Consider the following 13525-nt stretch of genomic DNA (forward strand, 5'->3'; position numbering starts at 1 on the left):
ACCCTTCTCTGAAACCAAATTGAAGGTCCGATAAGATCTTACTATCATCAGCCCATTGTTGGAGTTGTTCCAGGATTACTCTGCCAACTACTTTTCCTGTGGTGTCCAATAAAGAGATCGGTCGATAACATTTGGGATCTTGACGATCCCCTTTTTTAAAAATAGGTACCATAATGGAGTTGGACCAAGACTCCATTAAGCCCAGTCTCGCTGTTGCGGTGCATACTCTGGTGAGTATAGGGGCCCAAAGATCCAGGTGTTGTTTAAAGAGATCCACAGGGACCCCGTCTGGCCCTGGGGCCTTGCCCCCTTTACTTAAGTTCAGTGCTTTCAGAACCTCGGAGATATCGAACTGCAAATTTATTGGAAAGTCGACAGGAGGATGAGAGTAAGCTGTTTCTTCCTGTGATGGTGTTAATTTAAAAATGTGGGAGAAGTGGTTTACCCAGGTTTCCTCTTCTATCGCTACATCAATCTGAGGTCTGCTAGAATCAGAAAGAAAAGGGGTTTTCACAATCCGCCAAAAAGATTCACTGTTTTTTGTAAGAGTACTTTTATGTAAATCGTTCCATAAGGACTGTTTCAGCTCCTGTTTTCTTTGTTTCCTGGCCTTTTTATACTGAAGTCTTAGATGTTTGATCAGTTGTTTGTCTCTTGTTGTCTGAGGGCCTCTTTTAGCTTGTTTAGTGAGGTGGTACATTCGTGATTGAACCAGCCTGGAATTGTTGGGTTGTTTGACTTGTTTTCCCTGGTCAGCAGTAGTTTGATTTTGTCCAAGATAATCTTGAAGTTTACAAGAACGATGTTATCATCAGAGTCCAAATCTAGGCATTTTATTATGTAGGGATATAAAGTTTTTATTATGTTGCTGCTTAGCTGGATTGGATCAATTTTGCCCCATTTCACCGTGAAACCATTTACTTTGCCCACCTCTAGTCTGTTTTGGGAGAGGGTGTGTGCAATTATGGTTGTGTGTGTTTGGTGATTTAGGAGGTCCAGATCTACTCTAAGGGCTGAGTGGTCGCTTAGATTGTTTGCCAGTAGGTTAAAATCCGTGGTAAGCTGTCTCAGCCCATCCGATGTGAGGACATAGTCGACCGTGGTCTCGTGTCCCCTCCCTAGGTATGTAGGACAGAAAGTATTGTCAACCGGATTTTGTTTATTTATTATAGACAATTCCAGATCTGTAAGGAGATTATTCATCACTTCCCCTTTTCCGTCATGAGTAAAGTGAGCGAGAGGGTTGTCCTGTTCGTCCACTATCCCACAATTATGATTGATCAAGTGTGGGCAGGGATGTATGTTGAAATCGCCTCCCCATAGTAAGTGGACGGCGGCTTTTTTCCTGTATAGATTGATAGATCTAGCAATTTTTTCCTGGATTGTCAGAAGAATTTTGATAAAGTTGTCCTCTTCTAAGTTATTATAGAGGTTTACTAGGATGACAATAGTTTCTTTGCCAACTGCAATAGAGAATAATTGGTAGTTTGATGTATTCTCACTTTTAAGGAGTTTCAAGTTAGGGATAGTATTCGCTATGTAGGTGGTCAAGCCCCCCTTGGGTCTGCCCGTGATGCTGGGGAGGGCTGAGGAGAAAAAAGTTTTATAACCTGCGATGTGTAGCTCTTTTGTGGCCCATGTTTCCTGGAGGCATATTATTTTTCCATCCTCCAAGAATTTGGCTGCTGAACCATCTTCAATTTTGGGGCGTAGTCCTGCTATATTCCAGAAAATGACCGGCAGTGAACATGAACAATTATCTTGTCCCTTCGTCATTTCCCTTTCCGGGACCCGAGATGATATGGTTAGTTTATCATTGGTGGAATCTGGTGATGGTCAATCGACCATCTCCAGACTAGTATATCGGTTCATTGTTGGAATGCCCTGCCAGTTTTCCCAGTATGGTGTGTCTCCGTATCTGGGTCTAAACTGCCGCTGTGGTGGAACACCCCATTGTTCACAGTCTCTTCTTCTATTACGAGGTCCCATTACCTGCCATGGGCCGTCCTGTTGATGGTAATTTTGGTCAGTCGACCACCAGGAGAGCTCTTGGCCGTTCTGCTGTGGGGGGATTTTAAATCTAACATTAGTAAAATCCCAGGGCTGTGCAACTGCTTTACGCCACAAGTTGTTTTGTTCGTTGAAATAGTTATTATAATGCTTTTTGGGATAAAAAAAGGAAAGACTCTTTGTGTCTATACCCCCAGTTGGATTATGTTGTTCCCAGGAGCATATATGTTCAACGACTTTAGGGTCCTCAAAAGTAATAACAATGCAATCACCCTGTATTGCCTTTTTTGTGTGTCCCACCCATGGGGTCCTACTGACTGTGGCTATCCTACTTATAGAATTGGGGGGAGAAGGACGATTTATATTCAGCCAATACTGGACCTTATTCTTTAAGGACCAGTTTGGCTCTGTTGTCTCCCCTACTAATTCTGGTACCCCCGTCATTACAACCACAAATGGCGATGCTTCAGGTGGTAGATGCATATAAGATCTAGCTTCAGGGACTCCTCGCGTGGTACCTTTATTTGCCATAGAGTTTGGTTTACTCTGAGGAATATTTGTGGCAACTGGGGTTATGGGGGCTGGCGTGGCTACTTTTGTTGGTTTTGTGACAGGAGCTTTTGGAAGTGTATTGGGATTTGGGGTTGAGATTGTTGTTACCGGAAGCAGTTTTCCTACTACAGGATTTTTTGTAACCGGTAGTGGTTTAGTTACAGGGCAAGTTTGAATAGCTTTTTTGCTTTGTAGGGAAGATACAGAATGATTGTTTGTTCCCTTTTTTTGAGTTTCACTTGCTAAATTAGATTGCAAAGAGTTGATAATTATTAACATTTGGGTCTCGATGTTAATTAATCTTTTTTCAAGGGGTTGAAATAAAGATTTTAGTGCCGAGGAAATGTTATTTACCAGGTCAGAAGTGCCTGGTTCATTGCTGTGGGGAATTATAACAGGTGGGCTTATAGCAATAGTATTTGTGTTATTATTGGGTGAAAAATGGTGTACTAAAACCTGATGACTAGTAGTGTCCGTCGCTCTTGGGGGCGAACACGTCAGGTTTGGGGGCGTAATGAGGTCAGTTGTCTCAGATGTTTTAGTTCCATTGACTACGTCTGGTTTTCCCTTTTCCTTCCTCTTCTTGACAGCCCCCTCCCTCCTCCCTCTTGCTTGTCTTTCTTCTTCTGGTGTGTGCACACGTAAGAGTTCAGGTGTTCTTTCTAGGTCGGAGTTAGTGGATGCAAGAGAAAGTTGAGAGGCTGAGAGATCTACATTATTCGGGAGACTGAGCCTTTTGGTTCTTTGTGGTGATTCGGCTAAGGCGTACTCTACCTCTGGAGTTCTTGCTGTGGCCAATGGGCCCATAGAGGAACGTCTCGCATTTGCGAGGTCTGTGGATACTCTTCGCTCTATCAAGCTAATACTGTGATCAATGAAGGTATTAGCCCTAGTGAGAAAATCATCCATTGGACCTAAAAGTTGATCTCCTATCCCTCCCTTTTTTAGTTTCTTCTGTTTGTGACTCCTAGTATTCATTTTCAGTGGGATAGATTGAGAGATATTGCAATCGGTGAGGTACAGTTGGATAATGTGGGAGTGAGGACCTAGAGGGATGGCCCGGCCCGGTCTCCTCACGTTCTCGAACGGCCTCAAACGGCCCGCTCTTTGCCCGGTCTTCGCCCCGGTTGCGACCCGCGCACGTCCCGCTGCGCGCGTCGCTGGTCTTACTGATATTCCCTTGGGCGGAGAGGGGGCGTGGCACTGGGAGGGGGCGCGGCTCACGCGGGAAGAGGACCAGCTGTTTGTTGGTGAATGCTGGTCCTCGCAGTCCCGGAGCGGCGCCTCTCACCTCCAACTGCGGCCACACAGATGCTCCTTCCCACACGCTGTAGAAGCGATTGCTTGGCAGACAGGATCAGGTTCAGGGCTACTCCTGTAGCAAAGGGTCAGGCTGAAGTGACACGAAGCTCTCACAACGAGCGGCTCCCGCGGAGCGGGGGCCGCGAGAGGTTTTCTACGCGCTGGTGGGGGCGTGGCACTGGGAGGGGGCGCGGCTCACGCGGGAAGAGGACCAGCTGTTTGTTGGTGAATGCTGGTCCTCGCAGTCCCGGAGCGGCGCCTCTCACCTCCAACTGCGGCCACACAGATGCTCCTTCCCACACGCTGTAGAAACGATTGCTTGGCAGACAGGATCAGGTTCAGGGCTACTCCTGTAGCAAAGGGTCAGGCTGAAGTGACACGAAGCTCTCACAACGAGCGGCCCCGCGGAGCGGGGGCCGCGAGAGGTTTTCTACGCGCTGGTGGGGGCATGGCACTGGGAGGGGGCGCGGCTCACGCGGGAAGAGGACCAGCTGTTTGTTGGTGAATGCTGGTCCTCGCAGTCCTGGAGCGGCGCCTCTCACCTCCAACTGCGGCCACACAGATGCTCCTTCCCACATGCTGTAGAAGCGATTGCTTGGCAGACAGGATCAGGTTCAGGGCTACTCCTGTAGCAAAGGGTCAGGCTGAAGTGACACGAAGCTCTCACAACGAGCGGCTCCCGCGGAGCGGGGGCCGCGAGAGGTTTTCTACGCGCTGGTGGGGGCGTGGCACTGGGAGGGGGCGTGGCTCACGCGGGAAGAGGACCAGCTGTTTGTTGGTGAATGCTGGTCCTCGCAGTCCCGGAGCGGCGCCTCTCACCTCCAACTGCGGCCACACAGATGCTCCTTCCCACACGCTGTAGAAGCGATTGCTTGGCAGACAGGATCAGGTTCAGGGCTACTCCTGTAGCAAAGGGTCAGCCTGAAGTGACACGAAGCTCTCACAACGAGCGGCACCGCATTCTTATTTACATATAGCACCTTTTTCATTGAAATGGACAATTAACATTGCAACACACAGTTTTACTGATAGAACTATACAGCACACAAATGATGATGTGTGAAAATATGGTTTCTGCGATTATTTATCATATGTGCATCATCAAGCAAAATATCTGGATTCGTTTTGATCCTATTAAAATCTTTGTTTCCATCATACTTCAGAATTACAGAATAATGTGCTTCATTTTTGTTTTCCTAACTGGTGAATGCATACAGTTCATCCACAGGTATTAACATTGTGTGTGTTGCAAATAAAGACACCCTACAGCCTTACTTTTCACATTCCTTGTAGTCCAGCAAGATTGTCACATTATTCACTTAAAGCACTACTTTCACTTTACAGTCAGAGAAAGAAAAGTAATTACCAATCCTTCAACAATTAACTAGAAGACATAGCCTAACATTAAACCTCTATCTTTGAGGCACCAGCAAATATGACAAGGGAAACACATCTTTCTTTATTGATCAGACTTTCCTGACCCACCAAAAATCATAACGCACAGTTTGGAAAATGCTGTTTTAGTGACATCTCTAAACAACCAAAATCAAGCAAAATTATTTTAGACTGGTCGTTTAGCTGGTACTTTGTATAACAAAGTTACTTTGCATTGGCCCCTTCAGGAAGTAATAAAAAGTACTCATTCTCGTTCACTTTCCTTTATTTGGATGGAATTTTAGTCTGTGGTTGTGCAGGAATGTATCAGTGTATTTATGTTTACACTGATGATGGCTGTTTTCCTTTCGATGAGGCTTTATCAATTAATATAGGTTTAAATCTAAAACAGGGTGGCCTGGCAATGGCACAGATATGCTTAAATAATAACTGCAACACACATGGTTGAGAGACTGCCTAGGAATAGGAATTCTAGATTCAAGACTTTTGAATTGAGTGATAAGATTGGCACGCTATTAGCCACTGGGATGAGAAAAAAAATTTCTATCCCGGTTACTTGAATTACTGCAGAAAGGGAGGACAAATAACTAGTGATAAAAAGCAGGTTATTGGAGCATTTCTGTGCTATTTACTAAATCTCTAATAATTATACAGATTTTGATGATGATATCAATTGTAATTTACAAAGTTTTGTAATAACCATTCAAAATCGGAATTAAAATAAGAAAGTGAGACCCACCAACCTCAGCCTACTAGGCAGTCATATTTATAGCCCCTTTCATCGCCCCATCACTGTATCATGAATAAACTCAGTAGTTACAAGGTCGTCAATAGTAAGGCAACAGGACTTACACCAAAAGATCTGTTCAAATATTTTCACATGTATTTGTACAGTTATTTCAAAAATTATTGGGGACTACAGAGGGAGATGGAGATATACCAGCATAATGGGAAATAGCCACGTTTATTATCTTGACTAAGAATGTGAATACAGTGCACATGCCTCCATCGTACTAATCAATGTTGTTAATTGCGATAGATGCAAATCTCTATATTAGAATCATAAGAAACAGAGTGTGCACATTTACCCAGTTGTTAGTCTCCCCTTCACAGCATGGCTTTCCCCTGTGAAGAGACATGACCTCAAACAACACATTTGCAATGTCTATGTTTCTGTGTGACATCTTCGGGTCAGAATGCACGCCTGATCACTGGACGGAGAGAAGGCACTCAGTCAGCTAGAGTGAACACTCTTCTGGAAGACAATAGTAATGCTTGGTATCCCCAAAGGTTTTTGCAAACGGCATTGAAAACTATGTAAACACTTTGAGCATCCAAGCCTGTGAATAATCAGATGTCAGAACAATTCTTTATTCCCTGATGCCCACGTTTCTCAGTTCAGTTTGTACTGTTTCTAAAACCCTACACTCAGTGTTGATGGGCTTATATGGAGCCATAAGAGGCCCAGATGATCCCTTCAATTTTTACAACTTCCCTAGTTGCAAAGTAGGCTGTCGTTCACTCATTTTCATCTTACAATTGGAGAGCAGCGGCAGTTCGTAACATGATGAAACAACTTGCAGAGCCGTCTGTCTCAATAACATATGTTCATATCTATAGATGTCTGAAATTATATGATCTGGGATGTACAGAACCAGGAATCACCCCAAACAAATCAAATAGAAGTTTTTTTGTAGCGATTTAAGCACAAGCTGGCACAATATAAAACATTTTTAATAATCCACAACAACATGAGGAGTCGCTGGTTAGGAACAATCCTTTTTGGCAAACCTTTTGACTGATCAGAGGTACTGATTTATGGGATAACTCTGGACTGTAATTCAAATATCATTCGTTTGATGAGCTTAGAGAAGAATTTCGGATCCCTAAACAGCAATTTTTAAATACATACAACTATTAGTAACGTATTAAAACCAAGGAGTGACATTGTCTTAATATCCTGAAACATTGAACAATTTATGCATTGCCCAAGTAAAAACAAGGATCAAAGATTTGTATTTTTTTATAGTTATTACTTATGTTTTTCCAAAGTGGGTAGATAAATAGTCAAGATTCGTTGGCTTCTCAAATAATGAAGTTGTGACTAAGAAATTCATTATGATAACACATTTCAACCCTTAAAATGTTTAATGAGAGAAATGAAAATTCCCCGGGCAGTAATGTATATAGAGGCAGACAAAAGCAGCCACATCTAATTCATATGATGGCTGTCTGTGAACAGCTGACAGAATACTGGATCAAAATATTTGAGACATGTACATATGCAATGATTGATCTAAGGGAAGTAAAACCTACCATAACACATACATTGGTGAGGATAACTATGGAATGGAAGAGTCTCTGTGCTATTAATTTGGGCATAATGATAACAGTGTAACATTAAAAAGCCTCGAATGGTACATGGAATTACTCAATAGGTATTACTTTTAAAAAGAATGATGGACATAAATCCAACATATAGGAGAGTTCGAAGAATCTGGGTGAATTTTGATGGAACCAAATTATAGAAAGGTACTTAAGATCAAATTTTGGGTTTAGAGGGCAAGGTACTCCGTCACAACTATGGCAGAGTAGCCTGTCCACCAACCAGACGGTCTGCCCGATCTACCGAGTAGAGTAAACTGCGTTTGGAAACCCTGGACCCCACACATGTCCGAGATACACAACACTGGCCAAGCCAACAATGGTGTATACTGTAAAGACTTTTGAGAGTAACTAAAGTGAGTTTTATCAAGAATTGCATTTGTCACAATATATAATGGGATACATGTGTACTGCTATTCCAGGAAGTGTGCTCCCTCACCCTTTTTTGATTGGCTCCATTTTGAAGTCATTGAGCTGACAGGCTCAGGAGAATGTATCTGAGGTCTGAGAGAGGTGCTGAAACAGGAGAATACTTTTAGCATCATTTCCAATCGCCTCCTAACTCATTTCTTACTCTCTGCTAAAGAAGGTCAACAATCCTGAAACATGTGTCCATGGATACACACCACGGGCTGGATCAACAATGGTGAATAGTGTAAAGACTTGTGAGTTTAACTGAAGTGTGTGTTATCATACACCATATGTACCACACTGAGTCAGGGAGAAATGTGTGGGAGTATGCTAGGCAGAGTGCTCTCTCCCCGGTTTTAAGCATAGCACGTATCCTTGGAAGAGGACAAAGTAAAAGACATTACAGGTTCAACAAGACAAAAAGCCTTTACTGAGGGTGGAAAATGATGCGCCATTGTTACAGGACTTACCTGAGTGACTGGAATAAAGAAGCTCATTGCCAGAGTATGTAATTCTGCCGAAAGCAAAGTTTAAATGTCCGGCTCCCTATTGCTGGGCGTGACATGGGTGCGGATAAACACAGAGGTTGTTGCCTTTAGCGCTTGACTACTTGTCGAACGTGAAATAAAATAAGAGCACCCAACAGTGTGGAGCCAGGCACTGCCACTTACTACAAAAGGAGATAGGATGGGTACGGCGCACTACAGTGTCCACATATCCACTGTGCAGGAGGCCTCATCAAAGGGCTAGGACCAATTTGTAGCTTGCAAAAAAAAGTACACTGAGATACAAAGGTATCCTGAAACACTGTGGTGATGATTGCTCCATAGAGCACTTCCAACATGCTTGTGTCTACTGTATTAAATGTGTGGGCAGTACTGACCAAATCATGTAAACAGATTTGTGTCAGCGTCATTTGCATTTTTCAGTGGTAAAATTCTAGTGGAAGAATTTTAATTTTGTTGTGCAAGATTTAAAAAACGAAATATGCCTGGTATCAATATTAAATGTATTATATCGTGCAGCATTGTGATAACACGTACAGTGCAGTCTACTGCTGACAAACTAAAAGACCACAGACAACTTTTACTATCAACATACTCAAAAAACCGCTGCCGTTGAACATTTTATGTGGCATGGCCCCTCATCTCTATAAACGACTGATGTTCGTGCTAATGAAGACACAAGAAGGAGAGACACTGATAAAGTTACAGGAGAAACTATATCACTTGTTTTTTCTTCCACAATGCCTTTTGAACAAATGGATCACTCTACATTCCTTGCTCATCAAAGCTCTAAAAATACATTGAACAAAACACAAACTAGACTATAGAGATATGTAGGCCAAATATACATACGAGAAAAGATGAACGGCGTCACTTTTTTCTTTGATAAAATCCCTCCTGTATTTCATGAATTCGCGCAGTGTCATCAAAGGGTTTTCAGAGATGATGAACTTGTTGTCAGTAGCCCAGGTTTCCATGGCAACCAATACGATCCTCGTGTTAAGTTGCTCTTTATATATCTAGTGCATTAACAAAATGGACGCGTCAGAGGCGTATAGTGGTTGATTCTCTCTTCGAAACAATGCAACAATCTGTGATCTAAAGTTCAAAGCATTTTTTCATGAAAAGCGAAAGCTCCTTTCATCACTTCCTACACATAGATCCACTTGCAAGCAGTTCAGATATTTAACATCCCACTGCAGCATCCTTTTAGGGGCCCAAAGAAGGCCTGGCAAGAAGCAATCTGAAGACAAAAGCTGAGCTTGTGAAGAAAGGCTCTTGACCCCATACTCACCTGTACAGGCATGGGCAGGAGACATGGAGAAAAATATATTTGAAGATATGTTTTCACCAGATACGTGTGCTACTAAAAGAAATATTGTCTCTCAACTGAAAAATGTAGGGATATGGCACAGAAAAATCTGTAATAAAACACAACTACAAGAAAATCATGGTAAATCAGGGTCACCATGTTTTTCTTTAGAATATATCAATAAGAATGAATGATCCTAAAACATAAAAAGTGGGCCCTATCAACTTTTTGCAGTGCTGACATAAACACGAGGCGACCTAGGTGTGCGCATAGATTGACACATATTGGTCAGAGAAGCCGCATAGGATTCTGACTCTAATGTTGCCTTCAGTCGGCCATGCAGCCAGGAGATCATGAATCTGGTCAGCAGACCAATCAGTAACAGGTCACCTCGTCCTGGGAGGGCACAAAATAGATAAGGAAAAGGAGCAAGCTTCAGGAGGTTCTTGGGGAAGGCCCATCAACCATTTGGGCAGACCATGCATGTACTGCAGAGAGGCAAGCACTGCAATGAATAATGGGTGGTACCCCTCAACTGAAGTGTGTGTTTCCCAGTGCATGATATGATACAACACTGACAGAGCCCAGTTGTGCAGGATCCTTAGAGAACCCAGTGGATCCCAGCAGTTCAACAGCTTTACGCTTGTGTGTTTTATTTGTTTACCTAATCACATTGTGCCTGTAAGAATACCTGCTCCTTTATCCCCCCTCCTTATAAGGTAGCTAAATTCTAGCATGAATGTTATGTACCCATGAGGTGTTACATACAGTGAAACAACAGAAAGGGAGCCTGGTCACTTGCTGTCTTGCCCCCCTGAGTCTGGATAGCTTTGCAGCAGACCAGAGCTGTATTTGAAGCGCCACAAAGGAGGAGCTAGTGTCCAAATCCTCTTCATTGGCTCTCACTGTGAGGCCTCGCAGTCTGTGCTCACCAGCAGCAGGGATGGACTTTTGACTCCCCGTGGCTGTTTCATTCTTTGTTTGACAATCCTCCGGCCCGAGCTGGGTTGGGTGGGGGTGGAATGCAGGGTTTGATTTGGGTAAAGAGAAGTGGGGTGGAAGCTGGTCGGTACGGGGGGTGAGGTAGGTTAATTTTGACTCAAGCAGTGAAAGCTCCTTGGACCAACCCTTCTCTGTTGAACTCAGAGGAATTAACTAATTTGTAAATGTATTTATGAACTGAAGTTGTATCAGCACATTCACTGGAGTGTTAAGAGTGGGCCAACCAATCAATACCACAGAATGCCGGCCACACCCATGGATACAAGACCTCATGTGCAGCTCTAAGAATAGATAAAGGATAGAGAGGTGGGTTTCGCATATGTATGTGCTGATTACAGTACTAAACATAGATTCAATTAATAAAGTTTTATATATTGTCCTTTGTCCTCCTCATGCATCCTATCCCGAGGATCAAGTCCCTACTAGAACTATTGCCTGGATCAATGGTCAGTAACAAAGATATGTTTAAATTATGTTGAACTTTATTGATTTTCCTTATGGGAGTCTAGGCTTCGGGTGACACACTAAGGTGCAGAGGCAAAGTCTTATTGTGACACAATATGTTTGTGCGTCTCCAGGAAGTGGTTTTGGGGCAGCACGAGCAGGGCGAGGTGAGTGTGTGAAGTTTGAAAGAGTTTGTGAACACTGTGAATTTAGAGTAATTTTACACATGGTTGTATCTTATGAAATATTTCTCATCATTAAGAGACCACACAGTCTTAAAATGCGTTGAGAATTAAGTTGATCGAAAGAAGGAAATATCAAGGCCATTACTGTAAATAATGAACTGCAGCAATAATGTTAGTTTATTACAAATTATTACAGTAAGTGAGCTAATGAGTATTTCTGTGCGGAAAGGGCCTCTGCCTGACAAGAGTACGTATATAAATGTGCCTTGTGCGACTTTGTATTCTTTGATGGCGAGAGGGCACAGTCTAGAAGTCCAAGCAAAAACTGGGTCTGTGCTGTTAAGGTCCATGGGGGAAGGGCGGGGGGAGGACGCATCACAATATATATTGCTAGCTTGCCAAAAATGCTAAACAATTATTTGAAGCTAATACACAGAGTTAGTCATGAGTCAATGTGCATGAACGTTCAAAAACTTTTTTTGTAATATGCATGTAACATTTGTATTCTCAGCACATAACTAATAAACACACACAAGAAAATAACTTCAGTCAAATTAGACAACTCTGCGTGAAGAAAATGACAAATGACAAAATCATACAACGATTATAAGTATCCAACAGGGATAGTACAACTTGCTGTCGTTTTTCTTAGATTCATTTTTAAAATCTTTCAGCTAGATTTATCAAACACCCGTTTTGCGAGTCTTTAATAGCGATTCATAAGGAATCGCTATTAAGGACTTGCAAAACGGGATTCATGTAGGAATTGCAAAAAATATTGCGATTCCTACATCTTCCTTATTTGCGATTAGCAATTTGCTAATCGCAAATACGGATGCGATTTCAAGGGTGCCAGGGGTGTCCAAAGGAAACCCTGTAGCACCCCTGAAATGCAAATTTACACAGGTGTTGCGCATAGACATGTCCAAAGGACATGTGTGTGTGTAACATGCAACTGAGAAAAATGCACTAAAGTGCTTTTTTCTATTTTTTCGCTATTTACCACGAAGTCAGACTTCGTGGCAAATAGCGGCCAAAAATTGCGAATTCGCAATTTAAAAAAGGTTAATGAATTGCATTTAAGGAATCTCGAATAGAGATTCCTTAAATGCAAATCCTCGCAAATATGCGATTTCGCAAATAGCGATTTTTGCATTTGGGATGATGAATCACAAATGCAAAAATTGCGCTCGCAAAGGGCCAAATTCTGAGAATCTGGCCCTTTGCGAGCCGATTTACCCTTCATGAATCTAGCTGTTAGTCTATGAAACCCCAAACAAAGAGGGCATCGCTATTCCAAAGTTATAAGCACAACTGTCTAACATGCAAATCTTTATCAAATGAAAAACAATAAGTGTCTCTGCGTATAAATGCACTGACATTAGAGCAGGGACATAAATACAGGTGAATTGACATTGTTTTCTTTTAATTTTCCTGGACTTATAATACAAGTTGTAAATCTGCATATGTAGGCGTCAGGGTCGCCCGCTACATATGGTTTAATCACAATGCAGTGCAATGTAATCCGTTCCAGCTCATGCCTGTTTCTTCAGGGTACACTCCCTAATTAAGCTTCTACAATGACTTAATACAGGGAAAGTAGATGTGTAGCCTGTAATTAATGCCATTATTTTCTAAATATAAGCATGAACCCCTTGCAGCTCCCGTTTTTCAACCCTTGTGCGTCGCATTTAAACAAATGTAGGCATTAGTAATACTTACCAAGTCAGCCATGTTCACAACCGATTTGGTGTAGCTGTTCGTGAGTCCAACAGATAACCGATGTTTTTTAAACTGAAAAATACGAAAACAGAGAAAATAAGAATAAACACGTATAGCATGCTTACAGGGCGCGTGCTGTAGCCTAATCTGGTTGAAGATCCCTCCCCAGAAAAGAACAGGAATGGCCCAGCATCATAAACGTGCATTTTCAGAGACTTATACATCAACGATTAAGAAAGCTTGCACAGAAAATTAATTGGGACAGATTTGTAAGAGAATGGATGCCTCATATAGATTTA

The 13525-nt window shown here is 42.5% G+C and overlaps 1 protein-coding gene across 2 annotated transcripts in view; it reads right to left on the minus strand.

The window, feature by feature from the left end:
- ADAM22 (ADAM metallopeptidase domain 22) overlaps window positions 1–13525 on the minus strand; it is a 1243161-nt gene that overhangs the window by 429687 nt on the left and 799949 nt on the right. For both annotated transcript variants that reach the window (XM_078663588.1, XM_078663589.1), the window contains 2 exons: window positions 13227–13298; window positions 9414–9580 (listed from right to left, as the gene is read on the minus strand). In XM_078663588.1, the coding sequence (XP_078519714.1) occupies window positions 9414–9580; window positions 13227–13298 (239 nt within the window). The remainder of the gene's footprint in view (window positions 1–9413; window positions 9581–13226; window positions 13299–13525) is intronic.

This window comes from Lissotriton helveticus, chromosome 10, assembly GCF_964261635.1.
Source record: "Lissotriton helveticus chromosome 10, aLisHel1.1, whole genome shotgun sequence".
In the NCBI taxonomy this organism is placed as follows: domain Eukaryota; kingdom Metazoa; phylum Chordata; class Amphibia; order Caudata; family Salamandridae; genus Lissotriton; species Lissotriton helveticus.